Raw genomic sequence first — 17455 nt, 5'->3', positions numbered from 1 at the left:
TTTGTGGGTCCCCATGAATTTGTTAATGGTTTATCTCAATGATTGGTAATCAAATGGTTTCTACTATGCTTGACAATAGCTCATTTACTTATTTTCTAGATTCATAGCATTGGTATTGAGTATAAAATCTTGGGTTTAGGGACATCTCACCCTTATATGGTACCCTTCCCAAGCTGTGTTGGAGTTTATATCATCTTATATACTTTAAGGGATAATTTTTCACGCCTCTCTTCTACTGATGTATATTATGACATATATCCACATTGTATTTGTTGGTGGCTATGTCATTTTTGTCTCTTTAATGGATCCACTATTTATTTCTCATGGGCATGTACTAGCATATCATGTCATGGATCCACATTGTATGGATGGTCTCCATGTTCAATTACTCTTTATGTTGAGCATTGTTATTCACACCTCAAGGATGATCTTATTATTATTGAGACTTCATTGCCAGTGTGGCTCTAATAGAATTCCTTAGTTTTGAATCCTTCCTTGCATTTTGATGTATATTTTCATAATAAATTCTTTCCACTAGTTTCTCTTCTGACCTCAACCATTACAGGTCATTTGTTATAATCTTGTTTTTTATTTTATGTTAATGATAGGAACCTAGTGTTAACTCCATTCAGTTGTTGGCTTGAATTTTATCTTGTCCTCCTTATTTATGCTCATCTAGTAACCCATTCCCCCACAATCCTAGTATCTTGTAATCCATTTCTCCCTTGTATAGATACAACCTATAAATTATGTATACAACTTGCCTTCATATTATGAGTGATGGAGGTTAATATCTAGAACTAATGCTTCCCAAGGAGATCATCTTGACTTTCCTCATTGTAAGTTTCCTAAGGGCCAATAACTAGAGAAGTGTCATAAATTCTCATGGCATTAGGTGTCCAAATACATCCTCCTCATTCTAGGAAAGGCCTATTTAGTGAGACCTACCCAAGGGTGAAAGGAAGGGATTCAAAGAGTTAGTTTGGTAACATCAGTGAAATATTTCAAAATTAATATTCTCTTGCATCTCAAATGAGCCTAGTTTGTCAGTAAGTGAAGGGAAGAAGAGGACTGAGATATTAGAGAAGAGAGCATACTATAGCTAAGATATATCTCATTGTATATGTTCACTATGATATGAATGAAAGATATTTTCCTTTCTCCTTTTCATGTCTATGTCTATGAGAAACTTGATAAATTTATTGAATCAAGTCCATGTTGCATTCTAATTTTCCTTCTATGGAGGAAAATATTATCTGTATTTCTTTGTGCTTGTGTGTAGATCTAGGATCTATAGTAGGATCTCTAGGTAGGAGTAGGTCTTCTAGAGACAAAAGTGGTGGAAAAACTACATCAGCCTATGAGGGTTTGAAGTAAGGTTACATATCCATTTTAATCTATTATTTGTACAATTATTTATGGCATTGCAACTACGAATTTGGTGTTCTTATTCCACCTATTGTCTCACGGGTCTTGAGGTGAGATATATGGAGCAATATTTCCTTTTCCTATGTGTGATTTTTGGGTTAACACTTGGAAATATATGCATTGGAATATAATGAACTAAAATTGAACATTTGATTTACCTACAAGAAAAAAACTTAAATCTAGCTTACTATTGCAATTAGTAAAATAAATCTTCAAAACCAAATCAATTTAATTTGACAATTTATCATAGCAATCGTTTCTTTCATTAACCACATTTATCTATGTGGTGTATTTTTTTTCCCTTTAGGACTAATGCTTGAACCTATACTTTGATAGCACTTTGTAACACACATAGGCCTTAATGCCTCAATAAGGATATAGGGTATCCACACATTACCTCCTAGATTACATTAAGAAAGTGGGTTGCCAAATTTTATCTTCCTTCAACTACCTTAAATATCATTTCCAATTACCATCATCTCTTCTAATTGAGAGTTTTCCAATGATATAAATTTCATCCCATTTTGAGATTTGGGCATAAAATTGTGCCCATTTGAAAATATGTCTAGTCTATGTGCATGTTAGCATTTGTACACTACCATGTAGTTTACACATGGGAGCCCGTGTCCACATATTTTAACTCCATTTTTCCATGTATGTAACCAAATTGTATCATTTTTCCATCTCACACAGTCTTCCATACCAGGATCTATATATATTGAAAGGGAAGTCTAATAGCAATTGCTCTAACCTCCCAATATCCAAAACCAAATTTCTCGATACCAAAACCCTAATATCCCAATAAAATGTAGTTAAATTATAGGTATTCCTTCATTAAATTATAGAAGTTTTCATATCTCCTTACACGAGGATTTTTCATTAGAGGATGGTTGATTAATTTCCTAGCATCCTAATGACAAATATCCTAACATCCTAAATTCCAATAGATTATCATCCATGTAATTTCATTCATAGATACCACTAAAACACCAACTCAGTAACATTTTTCACTTTGATATATGTTATGAGGAGATGTCATATTAAGATGTTCACGTGCCCATTCAACATGCCATGTGCTCCAAAGTATCCTTGAAGTGGAAACATCATGAAACATCAATTAACATGTGGTTGTTGGGTGGTAGTCTTTGATAACATCAACATACCACATTAGCACCTATAATATTATTCTACCACATTAACACTTGTTAATTTTTGGAAATATTAGGAGGAAGAACCAATAATATAGGTCCCAAATTATCAACACCTACTCGTCTGACACTCGATGCTTGATCTCCAAAAAACGAAAAGTGTAAGGTACCGACATGTGATTAATATTATTTCAATTTACTGAGCCCACCTTCCATCTATTAACACTCCTATTTACTAGGTCATTGACCAACTATGAAAAGTGACTCAATGAACACTGCTCACATCCCTCCCCCATTTTAAAAATGGATATTAACTAGTGGAATGATATATTTTCAGTAACGTAGATTATCAAATTTTATCAATATCGAGAGATTTGTTTGTGAAAACTCCTTGGATCTCCGTCACCAATAGCCCAAAGATTCTATTCCCGGTAATCAATATCCATCAAATGATAGAAGTATTTATTGTGTGTTAATATACTATTTAAGAATCATTAGTATGCCTAGCTTATTATTACCAAGATACATAATAATCTAGCATGACAACTTTCATGAAACTCTAAATAATATGTTGGGTCCCTATAATACTAGTGATTACCCCATTACTATTGTAGTTATACCCCTTATTTATATAGTTGTGCCCCTATTACCCCCATATTGTTATTTCTGTGCCCCATAGAATCCCTCTATTGTTATTTTTGTGGCTTTATATTATTATTGTTAGGTCGGCTGGATTATATTGTGACTCCTTAGACTCCTATATATAGAAAGGAGGTTTTGTCATTTGTATCATCCAAGAATTGTTCATTTATGTAATGTAAAGGAGGTTGCCCCCTCGAAGAGGCTGAATTCTAAGGCGTTTATCTATCTTTTCTTGAGCTGGTTTCATAACATTTGGTATCAGAGCTTTGGATTCTAGGGTTTCGCTGCTCCAAACAGGTCATCGTGGAATTTTCGCTATAAATTTTTTTCTGTGACGTTTCAGAAGTCGCAAAAAAAACCCATTTGAGAAGAAATCGCGCTGAACCTTGGGTCCAAATTTCAGAGCTTTTCGCGCGATATTTGCGGAGATATGATCTGAGGAAGTTGGTCTTTTTGCAGACTCCTGAATTACATTCAAAAACGGTGACCTGGGGAAATCGTCATAACTTTCTCTCTGGGGATCGGATTGAAATTTCGTAAGAAGGTACAGAAATAGGACGGACTTTAGTTTCCTGTGTGTGTGTTTTAGATTCAAAGGTTGAAACAGTGACTCGTGGCACGTCATACAAGTTCGCTCTACTGAACCAGTCTAAAAGCAAGTCACTGTGGGAGATTTCACATAACTCTTCCTTGGAGAATCCAATTTGGCTCAGACTTGTGGCATTGGAAAGAGGACGCAGAAGGCTACTACAAGTATCAATTTCAGAACTAGATGATCCAAAATTACAGAGATACATCAGATTCAATATCAGGCTTCTATAAAGTGAAAAAAGGTGTGTAGTTTTTTTTTAAATTTTTGTGTAAGCTTGGTTTAACGGAATTCAAAGGGCATAGTAAAGCATTATTATCGGTAACTGATGCCCCGAGGAAAGAAAATGCAAACACCTAGTAAGGAACCTGAAAGCTCTAGCATGACTCATGAAGAAGAGGAAGAAATGCTACATGATATATCAAAATTACAAGAACAAGTGCAACAAATGTCACGCTCACAAAAGCTAACAGAAGCTAAGATAAGTGGCGTGGAATCTAAGATAAAGGGCATGGAAGCTAAGATGGATGATTCGAAGACAGATTTGAAGAGAGACATGGCAGATTTGAAGATAGATTTGAAGACAGACATGGAAGAATTGAAGAAGTTGCTACAAGAAAGGGTCACTAATGGTGAAAAGGTAGTAAAGGAAACTCATGATGAGAACAAAAGAAATGTTAATCATGATTCCATAGATGCTAATGTTGGATCGAAGAATCACCATATTCCAAAAATCGATATGAGGAAGTTTGATGGCAAGGATCCCGCCACATGGATATTACAGATGGAGCAATTCTTCGATCTCAATAATGTGCAAAACGCACAAAAGGTACGTATGGCAATTGTATATTTGGAACCAAATCAGTTTGTATGGTATCAATGGCTTTGCTCTCGTAAACAATTTATCACTTGGGCAATTTTTACGGAAGAATTGATAGCACATTATGAAGATACAAAAAGCAACACTTTTTTTAGCCAATTGATAAGTCTCAAACAAAAGGGTTCAGTAATGGAGCACATTGAGGAGTTCCAAAAATTGAACATAAGGGTAAAAGATATTCCAGAGGAGCATAGGATTGATGTGTTCATAGGGTCTTTAAAGGATAATATCCAACATGATGTTCGCCTTTGGGAACCTGATTCATTAGAGAAGGCATTCAGGTTAGCAAGAAAAATGGAAAGCAAAATTATGGCAACCAGGAAGCATACCACTCACAACTATAAAGATGGAAGTGTTGTTGCCCCTAGTCTTCCACAACCTATAAGGTTGACACCACAACAATTGGAAGAAAAAAGAGCAAAAGGGCTTTGTTACAGTTGTGATAGCAAATACACTAAAGGTCATAAGTGTGCTGAGAAGAAATTATTCTACATAGATTGTGAAGAGGAAGAAGAAAAGGAGCAAGAAAGGTCAAAAGAAGAAGATATACTCCAGGAACAAAGCCTAGATGAAGAACAAATAAATCCGACCATATCTTGTAATGCATTGGCGGGAATTACCACTCCTCAAACCATCAAGATAGAAGGACAAATCAAGAAGAAAAAGGTAATAGTGTTGATTGATTCAGGAAGCACCCACAATTTTATTCATTGTAGGGTAGCAAAAGAATTGAATTGCTTCCTATATCCAGCACCAGAGTGTCAAGTGATGATTGCAAATGGAGGAACAATAAATTGCTCTGGAAAGTGCCATAATATCAAGCTATCCATGGGAGAATATGTATTGACTAGCCCAATGCTTTCCATTCCAATGGGAGGTGCTGATGTTGTACTAGGAGTCCAATGGCTACAATCCTTGGGTACAATAGCTTTTAATTTTCAAGAACTTTTCATCAAATTTTCTACGGAAGGAAAGGAAGTTGAATTAAGGGGTATTGCAGGGAAACCAGGAAAGATAATCAGCTCTAATGGTATGACAAAGCTTCTAAAAAAGGAGCAAAGAGGTGTAATTGCACAATTATGTTCGCTAGATGTTTCCACATTGGAATCATCTATTTCTCCAGATCTCCAAAAAGTCCTGGACAATCATTCCAAGGTATTTGAGACTCCAAAGGTCTCCCACCTATGCGTGATCATGATCATGCTATTCATCTGATTCCAGGAAGTGTTCCTCCAAACATCAGGCCGTACAGATATCCCTATGTCCAAAAAAGTGAAATTGAACGTATGGTTGCAGAAATGCTAGAGGCTGGTATAATTCAACCGAGTCAAAGTTCTTTCTCAGCTCCAGTAGTATTGGTGCACAAGAAGGATGGATCATGGCGCATGTGTCCGGATTATAGGGAGCTCAACAAGCTCACTATTAAAGATAAGTTCCCCATTCCTGTTATTGATGAATTACTGGATGAATTGCATGGATCAATTTACTTCACCAAGTTGGATCTTCGTTCGGGATATCATCAAATCAGAATGAAGATTGAAGACATTCCGAAAACGGCATTTAGAACTCATGAGGGTCATTATGAATTTTTGGTCATGCCTTTTGGCCTTACCAATGCACCTTCAACATTTCAAGGTTTGATGAATTCAATTTTCAAACCATTCCTTAGAAAATTTGTGTTAGTATTTTTTGATGATATACTAATCTACAACAAGTCTTGGAAGGATCATGTTGATGGGGTGCTACAACTATTGGAGGAGAAACAATTATATGCAAAAAGATCCAAATGTTTCTTTGGAGTCCAGGAGGTGGAATATTTGGGTCATATTGTATCTCATGAAGGAGTTAAGGTAGACCCTAGCAAAATTAAAGCCATTAAGGAATGGAAAATCCCCACATCCATAAAGCATCTGCGAGGATTTCTTGGGTTGACAGGGTATTATCGCAAGTTTGTTAAGAATTATGGGAGAATAGCAGCACCTCTAACAACATTATTGAAGAAAGATTCATTTTCATGGACTCCGGAAGCAACAAAGGCCTTTGAACATCTTAAAGAGGCAATGTGCCAAGCACCGGTCTTAGCTACACCGGACTTCACAAAAACCTTTATTGTGGAATGTGATGCTTCAGGAAATGGAATTGGTGCTGTTCTAATGCAAGATGAAAGACCCATTGCTTTTGAAAGTCGTCCAATCAAGGGAAAGTTTTTAAGCAAAGCTATTTATGAGAAGGAAATGTTGGCAATACTCCATGCACTTAAGAAATGGCGACCCTACCTAATGGGAAGACACTTCAAGGTAAAAACGGATCATGATAGCCTTAAATACTTTTTAGAACAAAGATTATCCTCTGAAGAGCAACAAAAGTGGGTCACAAAGATGTTGGGTTATGACTTTGAAATCATCTACAAAAAAGGGAAGCAAAATGTGGTGGCAGATGCACTCTCAAGAAAGGATGAGGATGTGGAAGCATTGTTGTGTGCCATTTCTATTATCCAACCAGATTGGATAAACGAAGCAAGGGAGGAATGGAAGAATGACGAAGAAGTGTGGGCACTTATTCGAAAGCTACAACAAGATTTCAGTACTTCTGATACATTTAGCTGGAAAAATGATTCGTTATGGTACAAAGATCGCTTATACCTCTGTAAGAATTCCCAGCTAAAACAAAAGATTCTTATGGAATTGCACACTTCTCCCTTAGGAGGGCACTCAGGATTTTTAAAAACTTACCACAGGGTTAAGAAGGAATTTTTTTGGGATGGCCTTAAATCAGATATTCAAAAGTTTGTGGCAGAATGTTTGGTTTGCCAGCAAAATAAAGTTGAAACAATTAAGACACCGGGTCTATTACAACCTTTATCCATTCCAAGCCAACGTTGGGAGGAGGTTTCAATGGATTTTATCACAGGTTTACCCAAGTCTGAGGGAAAGAGTGTCATCATGGTGGTAGTTGATAGACTTACCAAGTATGCACACTTTTGTGCATTATCACATCCATTTAAAGCCAGTACAGTTTCTACTGCATTTATGGAAACAGTTCAAAAGCTACATGGAAACCCAAAGATTATTGTAAGTGACAGAGATCCCATTTTCACTGGAAATTTTTGGACAGAATTATTTTCTTGTCTTGGTACTCAGTTAGCTCATAGCTCATCTTATCATCCTCAATCTGATGGTCAAACTGAGATAGTAAACAAATGTTTGGAAGGATATCTTCGTTGCTTTGTATCTGATAAACAGACACAATGGGTCAAATGGTTGCCTCTGGCTGAATGGTGGTATAACACTTCCTTCCATACAGCAACAAAAATGACCCCATTTATGGAACTTTATGGGTATAAACCACCATCCATCACATCATATTTAAGAGAAAATTCTAAGGTTCAGGCAGTGGAACATCACATCGAACATCAACAACAAGTCCTCCAACTCTTAAAGGATAACCTCGTGTTGGCACAAAATAGAATGAAACAATAGGCAGATCAACATCGCGGTGAAAGAAGTTTTGATGTAGGTGATTGGGTATTCCTACGGCTACAACCATATAAGCAAATGTCCCTAAAGCAAGCTAAGAAGGATAATAAATTATCACCAAAGTATTATGGTCCGTACAAGGTGTTGCAAAAGATTGGTACTATGGCATACAAATTGGAGCTTCCTGCAGCTTCTCGATTGCACCCAGTTTTCCATGTTTCATGTTTAAAGAAGGTTATAGGTGACAAGCTCCCAATTCAAACAATATTGCCAGAACTTGACGAGGAAGGAAAAATTATATTGGAACCGGCAGCAGTCACAGAAACAAGAACTCGACAGCTACGAAATCGATCAATTTCAGAGTATCTTATCAAGTGGAAGAACTTATCCGCTGAAGATTCCACATGTGAGGATGAGAATTTTATGCAGAAGTATCCAGAACTACTCAAGCGTTGAGGACAACACTTTTTTGAAGGAGAGGGGCATGTTGGGTCCCTATAATACTAGTGATTACCCCATTACTATTGTAGTTATACCCCTTATTTATATTGTTGTGCCCCTATTACCCCCATATTGTTATTTCTGTGCCCCATAGAATCCCTCTATTGTTATTTTTGTGGCTTTATATTATTATTGTTAGGTCGGCTGGATTATACTGTGACTCCTTAGACTCCTATATATAGAAAGGAGGTTTTTTCATTTGTATCATCCAAGAATTGTTCATTTATGTAATGTAAAGGAGGTTGCCCCCTCGAAGAGGCTGAATTCTAAGGCGTTGATCTATCTTTTCTATCTTTTCTTGAGCTGGTTTCATAACATAATACATTTATTAGAACCAAATATACCATTTCATTTCATGAACATGAAGCGTGTATTTATCACATTTAACCTATGTGGAATATTATCTCTACATTTACATTATGTAATAAAGAATCTACATCTATTAATGAAAACCATTGACCACAATTATCATTACAAAGAAGCACATAAATCCAACATCACAATAATTATGAAACATGGAACAACAATTTCATTTCACTATCATATATTTAGATACACTTATTTGGTTTAAAAAACCTTGTTGGAACTGAAGAAATGAGACCCACTCTTCACCTAATCATAGGCTCAACTTCACTACATTATTTTTTACAACTAGCCACCCTTGAGCTAGATCTGATGCCTTAAGAAGAAACTTCCCTTTGGGATCTATAAGATTCAATTTAGGGCAGAAAGTGTGAAATTCACTCTCCTTCACATACATGATTTATGTGTCTTCTCTCGTCTCACCTCTCTTTTGTTTATCATCTCTATCTATTTTATCCCTATCTTCTCTCTAATCTCTCAACTAACCCATACACACTCTGTGACTTTTTCCTCTTCTCTTATCCTCTTTTCTCACCACCTTTTCAGAAATCCCTTCCTAACCGCATTCACTATACCACTATGAGAATTTGGATCCATTCCTTGGGTGACATGGTCAACCAGAAGTATGTATGATATACTTTCTATGAGAAATAATATCAAATAACTAAAACATAATATCAAATGATAAAACAAGTTGAATTTATTTGACATATGAAGAATAATATCAAATAATGGAATGAAGGAGAGTTTGGATGAATCGATATCCACATATTCAAGTGTAACATAAATCCAAAGGATGATTGGAATGTCAAAATATTTGTCTTTCGCGTATTTTATGTTAAAACCATCCATTGTGGCTTTATAAGCATAATTTTTATATATACCTGCAAAGACAATAAAACATATTTAATTACTCCACCCATGAAAATTAATATTAAATAATTAAATGTCTTAGGGGGGCATCTCAATTGTTGATCGAAGTAATGTGAGTCTCGAGAAATTTGAGAGATCCAAGGTTTGAATCCCCCTGGTTGTGACTCAATTTATGGAGAGGAGGACAGACCATAGACCCCCAGACTCTTACTAGTAGCTATGTATCAGGCATGATGTTGGGTTCTTCTGGGATACATAAAATACATAAAATAATTAAAAAATATTGTTTATTTATGATAAAACTAATGTTAAAATATAATTGAAATTAAAACCAATCTTTTTTAACCGCACAAAAAGGTTATATTATGGGTTCATGAAAATTTTCTAAGGCATCAAAATTATTAGGAGAATTTGAAGAAATTGATTATGAAAATCGTGTTGTTCTTATTAATTATTTTGTAGATGATGTATTTTAGTTTTGATATTAACAATGCGTTTGTAAATTTTTAAATTCAATAAGCATCATGCTCCAAGAGAAGAATAATTAAATTCTTCTAAAAGAAAAACCTTGAAAATATATGTTTTAATGGAATTCTAGACTTTGTTAAGGTAATACTCTACTTAAGTCAACTCCCTCCCAATCCCTTATATATGTATTGTTTCAAGGTGAAGATTGAATTTCATGTGGTTATGCCTTGATTTTTTTTTTCTAAGCAAGATTAACTACTTTGTATTAATATTTACAGCAGAAAATTACATATGATAAGACTTGCTGCTCATGTGACTCCATGGCAGCTGTAAGCATAGTTTCCCAACCCATTACATTCCTGAGAGGCACACCTGAAGGTGCCTAGATTACTCCCTAAAACCGCTAGCCAAAAGACAAAAGGAATCTCTGTGAAGCCCACGCAGGGGCAGAGATTGTCACATAGAGCCAGGGCTTGTGGAGATGGCCCAAACCAAAAACAGCAGCAGATACATGTGACCAAGACCCAAAAACCAGCAGCAGATACATATGACCGAGACCCATAAACAGCAGAAGATACATATGACCGAGACTCCACATATAACAGAAAAAAACAAACTAGGACAACTAGGAGAGAGAACCGACCACGTTTCCACAGGAGAGAGAACCGACCACGATCCCACAGGAGAGAGAACCGACCACGATCCCACACACGTCCAGCATGCATGCAGGAGAGCCATCTGGGCTTAGCCCTCTTGCTCATCATCCTCTGGCTCCTCCTCCCCTGGTTTCTCTTCCCGAATCCACGCCCAGCCATGTCCTTCTGGTAGGCCGTCCATGAAGGCCGGCAGCTCAGGTTCTTTCTCCCGCAATTCCGCCTCCCGTGAGCTTGAGGCCTCCCCCAGAGGCCTTTTACCTTTATCCACGAGCCTGCATTCTTCCTCCATAGCCAGAGGCAGGTTTCCCTCTCGCTCCGGGTGAACTCTCTGTTCAATGTCCGAGGGATGCTCCATTGCAGGTGGCCGAGGCAAGCCGGCTTCGTTTTCGTCCGGAATTCTGGTGAACAACACTGAAATATGAGCATTGATGCCCAAATTCTCTCTGGGATTGCGCAGTGAGAAGATAACAGAGCCGAATGCAGGTAGAGATTGTTCTCCATTGCTGGACCCTCCCGCTTCCACATATTGACTCGGCTGCACCTGAGGTGCTCCAACTCGTCGATGACAATAAACACAGCAGCAATGGTGGTGTAGGTCAGCTGCAGGCCCTCGAGCAGATCGAGCTCTTCCTGAGCCTCTACCCCGGCGACATGGCATTCGTTCACGAACCATTTTCCCCAATTCCGCTTCCTCAGACAAAGCTTCCACCCAATTCGGCTCACTATGACAAACAAACGACTGTAGGCATGAACCAGGGAGGACCAGCAGTCGGCCAGCCTCCCCCAATTCCACAATAACTCCAGAAAATTCAGGTTGCAGAGCAGGAACACCATGGCAATGGGCTTCATCTGCATCCAAGTCGACAAATTTAACAACCTCTTCATTCTTCCGGAATGTCCCCGCATTGAATGCGGCCATCCTCCTCCGCTGTGGTACCTGCGCCCTCATTAAGGCTCGAATGCTGCGTTGCTGGTCGATGGGAGGTGGCGGCGAGGAGCCTTAATGCCCTCCGTCCGTCGCGTGTCCTGTCGGCCGTGGCAAGTGGCCTTACCAAGGCTTGCATGGTGGCACCCGCATCCGGGACAGTAGCCTCCTCTTGAATTAAGCTTTCATACTCCTGGAGCTGCTGCTTGTTGGAAATGATGTTAGTGTTGCCTGAGAGTAGAGGGATGCTGGTCTCAACCCCTATGTTGGCCAGGAGATCTGCAACCTTGTTTCCTTCTCGTCGGGTGTGATTGAAGGATATAGCCCTTGCATGATCAATTCTGTGCGCGATTTCATTTAATCTGGCCTCAAGTCTCCAGCTGGGTGCAATTTTCCTCGCTTGTGAGCCATTATGTATACGGGTTACCATGTTTATGAGTATTTGAGAGTCCCCTTCAACAATTAAGGGTTGGAGATTAAGGTTCCAGGCAATTTGAAGACCCTGCCATAGCCCCTCCAACTCAGCTGAATTGTTGGTGTCCCATCCTATGCTTCCTAGGTAGATCTGAATAGGGGAGCCCTCATGGTTTCTAATAATGCCTCCAAATCCCGCAGCACCTGGGTTGCCTTTGGAGGCTCCATCAAAGTTCAGCTTGTATGAATTTTCAGGAGGAGCGATCCAGCGACCATCTTTTCTATTGCTGCTACTGTTGTGGAGGTTGCTTTTTTGGGGTTCTTGGGGTAGTTGCAGCTGCCAGTTTCTTAGTATGTTCTGCTCCCTGTCCTCAGTTGGTCTGTCTTCTTTGGTCCAGCTTTGGAGTGCCAGAGTTTCTTGAATGTTGCCTTGGATTTTGCCCCAGATAACCTCTGGCGTTGAGCTTTTGTTCTTGAAGATACGTTGATTTCGCTCCTTCCAAATATTCCAAAGAACTATTCCAGGGATAATACGCCAAAGGTGATTTAGAAGGGAGCTTTTGTAAGGTTGCTTGTGCCATAGCCTTAGGGAGATAATGATATCGTCCTCCATTATGCTTTGACGTTGACATCTGAAGCTGACCCTGTTCCATAGAAGCTTGGCAAAAGGGCAGGTATTCAGTAGATGCTGGAGGGTTTCCTCATCCTGTAGACAATTGTGGCAGATCGAGGGGCCATGGAAGTTCCTCTTTCTGAGATTTTCCCAGGTAAGAATCTTTTTGTGCCCTATCAGCCAGAGGAAGTAAGAGATTTTTGGCCAAGGTCCAAGTTCCCAAATGTTTTTCCAAAGAGGGTCGGGGTTAGCTTCAAAGTTACAGAGCGTTTTGTAGGCTTCAGCAGTGGTGTAAGTTCCTTTGGGCAAGTATCCCCAACGGAGTATGTCCTCTCCATTGTTCTGTCTTATTCTTCTTTTCCTTAATTCCTCATCCAGATCCTGATACATCCTATCCTCCTCCCTGTTAAGGATTTGGCTGCTGGTTTTCCATTTTCTGAATCCTTCTTCGAGCTCTGGTTGCCAGAAAGATTGGACCTTTTCCTGTTGTTGATCCTGCCTCGTTGGTATCATTGTGGGGTGGAGAATGTTCGTGAGTTTTGGCATTTGGTTCCAGGCGTCCGTCCAAAACCTTGCACTGCCACCATTTCTGATCTCCCAAAAGCTGTGCTGTTGTATAATATGATGGTGTTGCTTTGCAGCATTCCAAATCAAAGAGCCTTTTTCAGTTGGGGTGAATCTTATGAGTTCCTCTTGGGGTCTGTTGTCTGCATACTTCGCTGTCCATATCGTTCCCCAAGGCTTTTCCGGGTTGATGAGCCACTGCCACCAGATCTTGGCATTCATGATGGCATTGCTGTGTTCAGGGTCTCTTAGCCCGATTCCTCCTTTGTCCTTGGGCATGCAGACTTTCGTCCATCTGACCAAGGCCCATTTAAGATTGGTGGCTGAGCTACTCCATAAGAAGTTTCTCTGCAAGTTCCTCAGACTTTTCAAGACCCATTTGGGTGCAGCCAAGGAAGAAAACAAGTAAAGGGGCATAGCTTGCAAAATCGATTTGATGAGCACCATTCGACTGGCTAGATTAAGCGACCTGTGAGTCCAGAGATTGAGTCGACTTTCAATTTTTTCCAGAAGGGAGCGCCAAGCAGAGTGCTTAATAGCTGAAGCAGTGAGGGGGGCTCCTAAGTACTTGGAGGGAAGAGAAGCCGAGGAGAAGCCTAAAATGCGGGAGACAGCAGACTTGACAGCCGGGGGGGTGTGGAAAAAGAAAATTTGCGATTTGGAGCAATTGATGGACATGCCAGACGCCAGAGAGAAGTCCTGGAGGAGACCTTTAAGTCTACGGGCTTCTTGAGCTGAGGGATAGCCAAACAGCATTGTGTCGTCAACGAATTGCTGATGGGAGAGGGCGGGGGAGTTGTGCACAGAGATACCTTTAATTTTCCTCAGGCTAAGAGCATGCTTGATGTGCCTTCCAAGCCCTTCGGCCATTAGGACAAAAAGGAAGGGAGAAAGGGGATCTCCTTGCCGGATACCTCTGGAGGGATTGAACGAGCGGGAAGGAAAGCCGTTGATCAAAATGGAGAAATGGGTGGAGTTAATCATATTCAGAATCCATCGAATCCACGAAGGACAAAAACCAAAGGCTTTTAACATATGGTGAATAAATTGCCAGTTAAGTTTATCAAAGGCTTTTGAAAGATCTAGCTTGAGAAGCATACCTGCTTGCTTGGAGTTTTTGAGAGAGTGGATGATTTCGTGAGAGAGCAGGATGCCGTCCATTATGTGTCGTCCCTCTACGTAACCTGATTGCTCCTTAGAAATTAGTGCAGGCAAAAGCGGTTTGAGCCGATTAGCTATGACCTTTGAAATTACTTTGTAGATGACATTGCATAGTGCAATGGGGCGGAATTTGTCTGGAGTAATGGATTCTGCCTCCTTGGGAATGAGGGCTATGAAGGTAGCATTGAGAGAGGGAAGAAGCCATCGTGTAGCTCTGGATTCTTCTACTATCTGCCAGACTTCCTCTTTTAGCATATCCCAGAAGGCATGAAAGAATGTCGTTGTGAAGCCATCGGGACCGGGAGCTTTGCCCTCTTTGAGTTGTTTCATGGCATCATCCACCTCCTCTATGCTGATAGGTCTCATTAAGTGCTCATTTTGTTTCTCAGTGATGAGTTTTGGAATATTGCTGGTAATTTTGTTTATGGCTTGTTGCCTTTCTTCACCCTGCTCTTGATGCACTTCTTGGAAGTGATTGAGGAGCTCGGTTTCAATCCCTTCGTGCGTTTCTATCTTGTCTCCTGCTTGATTTTGAATGAAGGGGATGTTATTGGTCATTCTCCGTTGTACTGTTGTTCTATGAAAGAATTTAGTGTTACGCTCCCCTTCCTTTAACCAACGGACCCTTGACTTCTGCTTCCAATAGATTTCTTCCTGCTTCCCTCTTTCCTCTAATAAGTTGTGAATGTGGCGTTCCTTCTCCAGCGTTTCTTCCGTGTGTCCCTCTGTGATGATCTGCTGGTGAAGGTTATCCAGGTCCTGAATGAGCTTTTTCTTCTCCTCGAAGATGTTGCCAAAGGTTTCTTTATTCCATCGTTTAAGATGGCTCTTGAGAAATATTAATTTCTTCTGAAATTGGTACATTCTTGCTCCTTCCGGGGGGATGAATGAGGTCCAGATATTCTTGACAAACTCTTTGAAGTTGGGATGAGTGAGCCAGAATCCTTCAAACCTGAAAGGTTTTTTGATTGTGTTGCCGGGTCTTCGCCACTGAAGAGCTATTGGCCAATGGTCTGATCCGGAATGGGCTAGAATGGATGCAGAGAAGTCCCCTCCGATGTGAACCGCATTGTCCGAGAGGAGGAAGCGGTCCAGCTTGGAGGCGATTTGATGCTTGCCTGCCCTGCGATTGCTCCAAGTGAAGGTTCCATTGCAGAACGGCATGTCAATAAGGGAAGCCGAGTTTATGAATTCTTTGAATCGATCAACCTCAGGCTCCAATCTGCTTCTTCCTCCCAGCTTTTCTTCTGATTTTGTGATCATGTTGAAATCCCCTGCAGCAATCCATAGTGGGAATTTCCTGTTGTTGCTGAGGACCTCGATAGTGTCCAGAAGCTCTATCTTGCTGCTAGTGTCTTGCGGGAAGTATACATTTGACAGATTGCCGTGTATATTTGTCCCCAAAATATGAAAGGTGGCCTGAATCAGATGATGCGTCGCTTGAAAGTCAGAGAGGGCGACTGCTTGAGTATTCCAGGCTATGGCTAAACCTCCTGAGGCTCCAGAAGCATCGACCGCAACAGTATTGCAGCCTGGCCAAGCTTTTGAGAAGAAGCTGTCTAGCATAGAGCTGTTGCATTTAGTCTCCTGGATGAAGCAAATTTGGGGCTTTTCCATCTTTATCATATTTTTCAACATCCTGCGTTTTCCAGGGCTATTGAGCCCTCTTATATTCCAGGATATAACTTTCATGGTTAACTACTGGTAGAGGGCTTGAAATACTTAGTCAATTTGGCGTAGCGACCGGAATCGACTAAGATTTTCCCAATTTCCATCGTCCTTTGCAAATCTGTCTTTCGTCCTCTTTTTTTTGAGTCTTTGTGTCGCTGAGTACTGTCCCATTGGCTGCCTGGCTGAATTCCCAGTTGGTTCTGGTAATAGGCGCGAGAGATGACCAATTCTAGCTTGTCAAGTTGAATTTCGGGGATGGTATCATATGCTTTCCTTCTGCATGCGGCTTCCATTTCTAAGAGATCGAGACCTTGCAGATCGATACTCTCCGGTTCCTCGTCCATTAACTGCACTTGGTTGCTATTTTCATTATCTGGATCAAGATTCTGGGGAATGTCATTTTTACCATCCACCTCCATATTATTGAGTTTGTCATCCGTGCTAGTCTTGTCTCTTTGCAAAATGATGGGGTTAGAAAGGGGGGCGGAGGATTTGGGAGGGGAGAAGGAGGAGAGGGGAGGGGAAGAGGAGGAGGGGAGATCTTGAGCGGTCTCCTTACTGGAGGAGGGGTCGACAGAGGATTGTCCAAGAATGTCGAAGCTGTTCTTGGTTACTGGGCCATGCGGCTTGCGGGGCTGGGATTTGGGACCATTAGAGGGCTTTTTATGCGCACGTTTCCTGCTGGAAACTTTAGTGAAGCCATCCTGAGCTGTGGCACCTGAGGGATCAGAAGGGTTAGAGTGAATATTCAGAGGACAATCCCTGAAAAGATGACCTAGGGCATGACATTTTCTGCACCGGAACGGGACATGCTCGTAATCAAGAGGCTGTATCCACTCTTCATCCCGATGAGCAAGCTCAACTGACTCAGGGAGAGGCTCATTAAGGCGAATAAAAACGCAAATCCTGGCATAGGAGGTGTACTTACGAGATAGGGTTTCCTCTGCGACCTTGATGAAATCGCCGATCCCATTGCCGATCCTTTTGAGGAGCTCCTCCGCCCAGTATTCGTCCGGGAGCGAATACAATCTGATCCACACAGGAGCCCATGATAGGTCTTCTTTGTCCGGGTTAAATTTGGGG

At 40.4% G+C, this 17455-nt stretch overlaps 1 protein-coding gene across 1 annotated transcript; it reads right to left on the bottom strand.

Moving 5' to 3' along the window:
- Nucleotides 1-11112: 11112 nt before the first annotated feature.
- Nucleotides 11113-16393, bottom strand: LOC149250888 (uncharacterized). The gene is made up of 2 exons (XM_089453782.1): nucleotides 11962-16393; nucleotides 11113-11873 (listed from the first exon to the last, which is right to left on the bottom strand). Exons 1-2 carry the CDS (start codon nucleotides 16391-16393, stop codon nucleotides 11113-11115), a joined length of 5193 nt encoding a protein of 1730 aa, XP_089309908.1.
- Between the last annotated feature and the right edge of the window lie 1062 nt (nucleotides 16394-17455).

The sequence above is a fragment of the Pinus tabuliformis genome, chromosome 7 (genome assembly GCF_031772625.1).
Source record: "Pinus tabuliformis cultivar Carrire ecotype Pingquan chromosome 7, CPIR1, whole genome shotgun sequence".
In the NCBI taxonomy this organism is placed as follows: Eukaryota; Viridiplantae; Streptophyta; class Pinopsida; order Pinales; family Pinaceae; genus Pinus; species Pinus tabuliformis.
The sequence above is the reverse complement of the archived record's forward strand: the minus strand, read 5'-3'. Positions and strand labels throughout refer to the sequence as shown.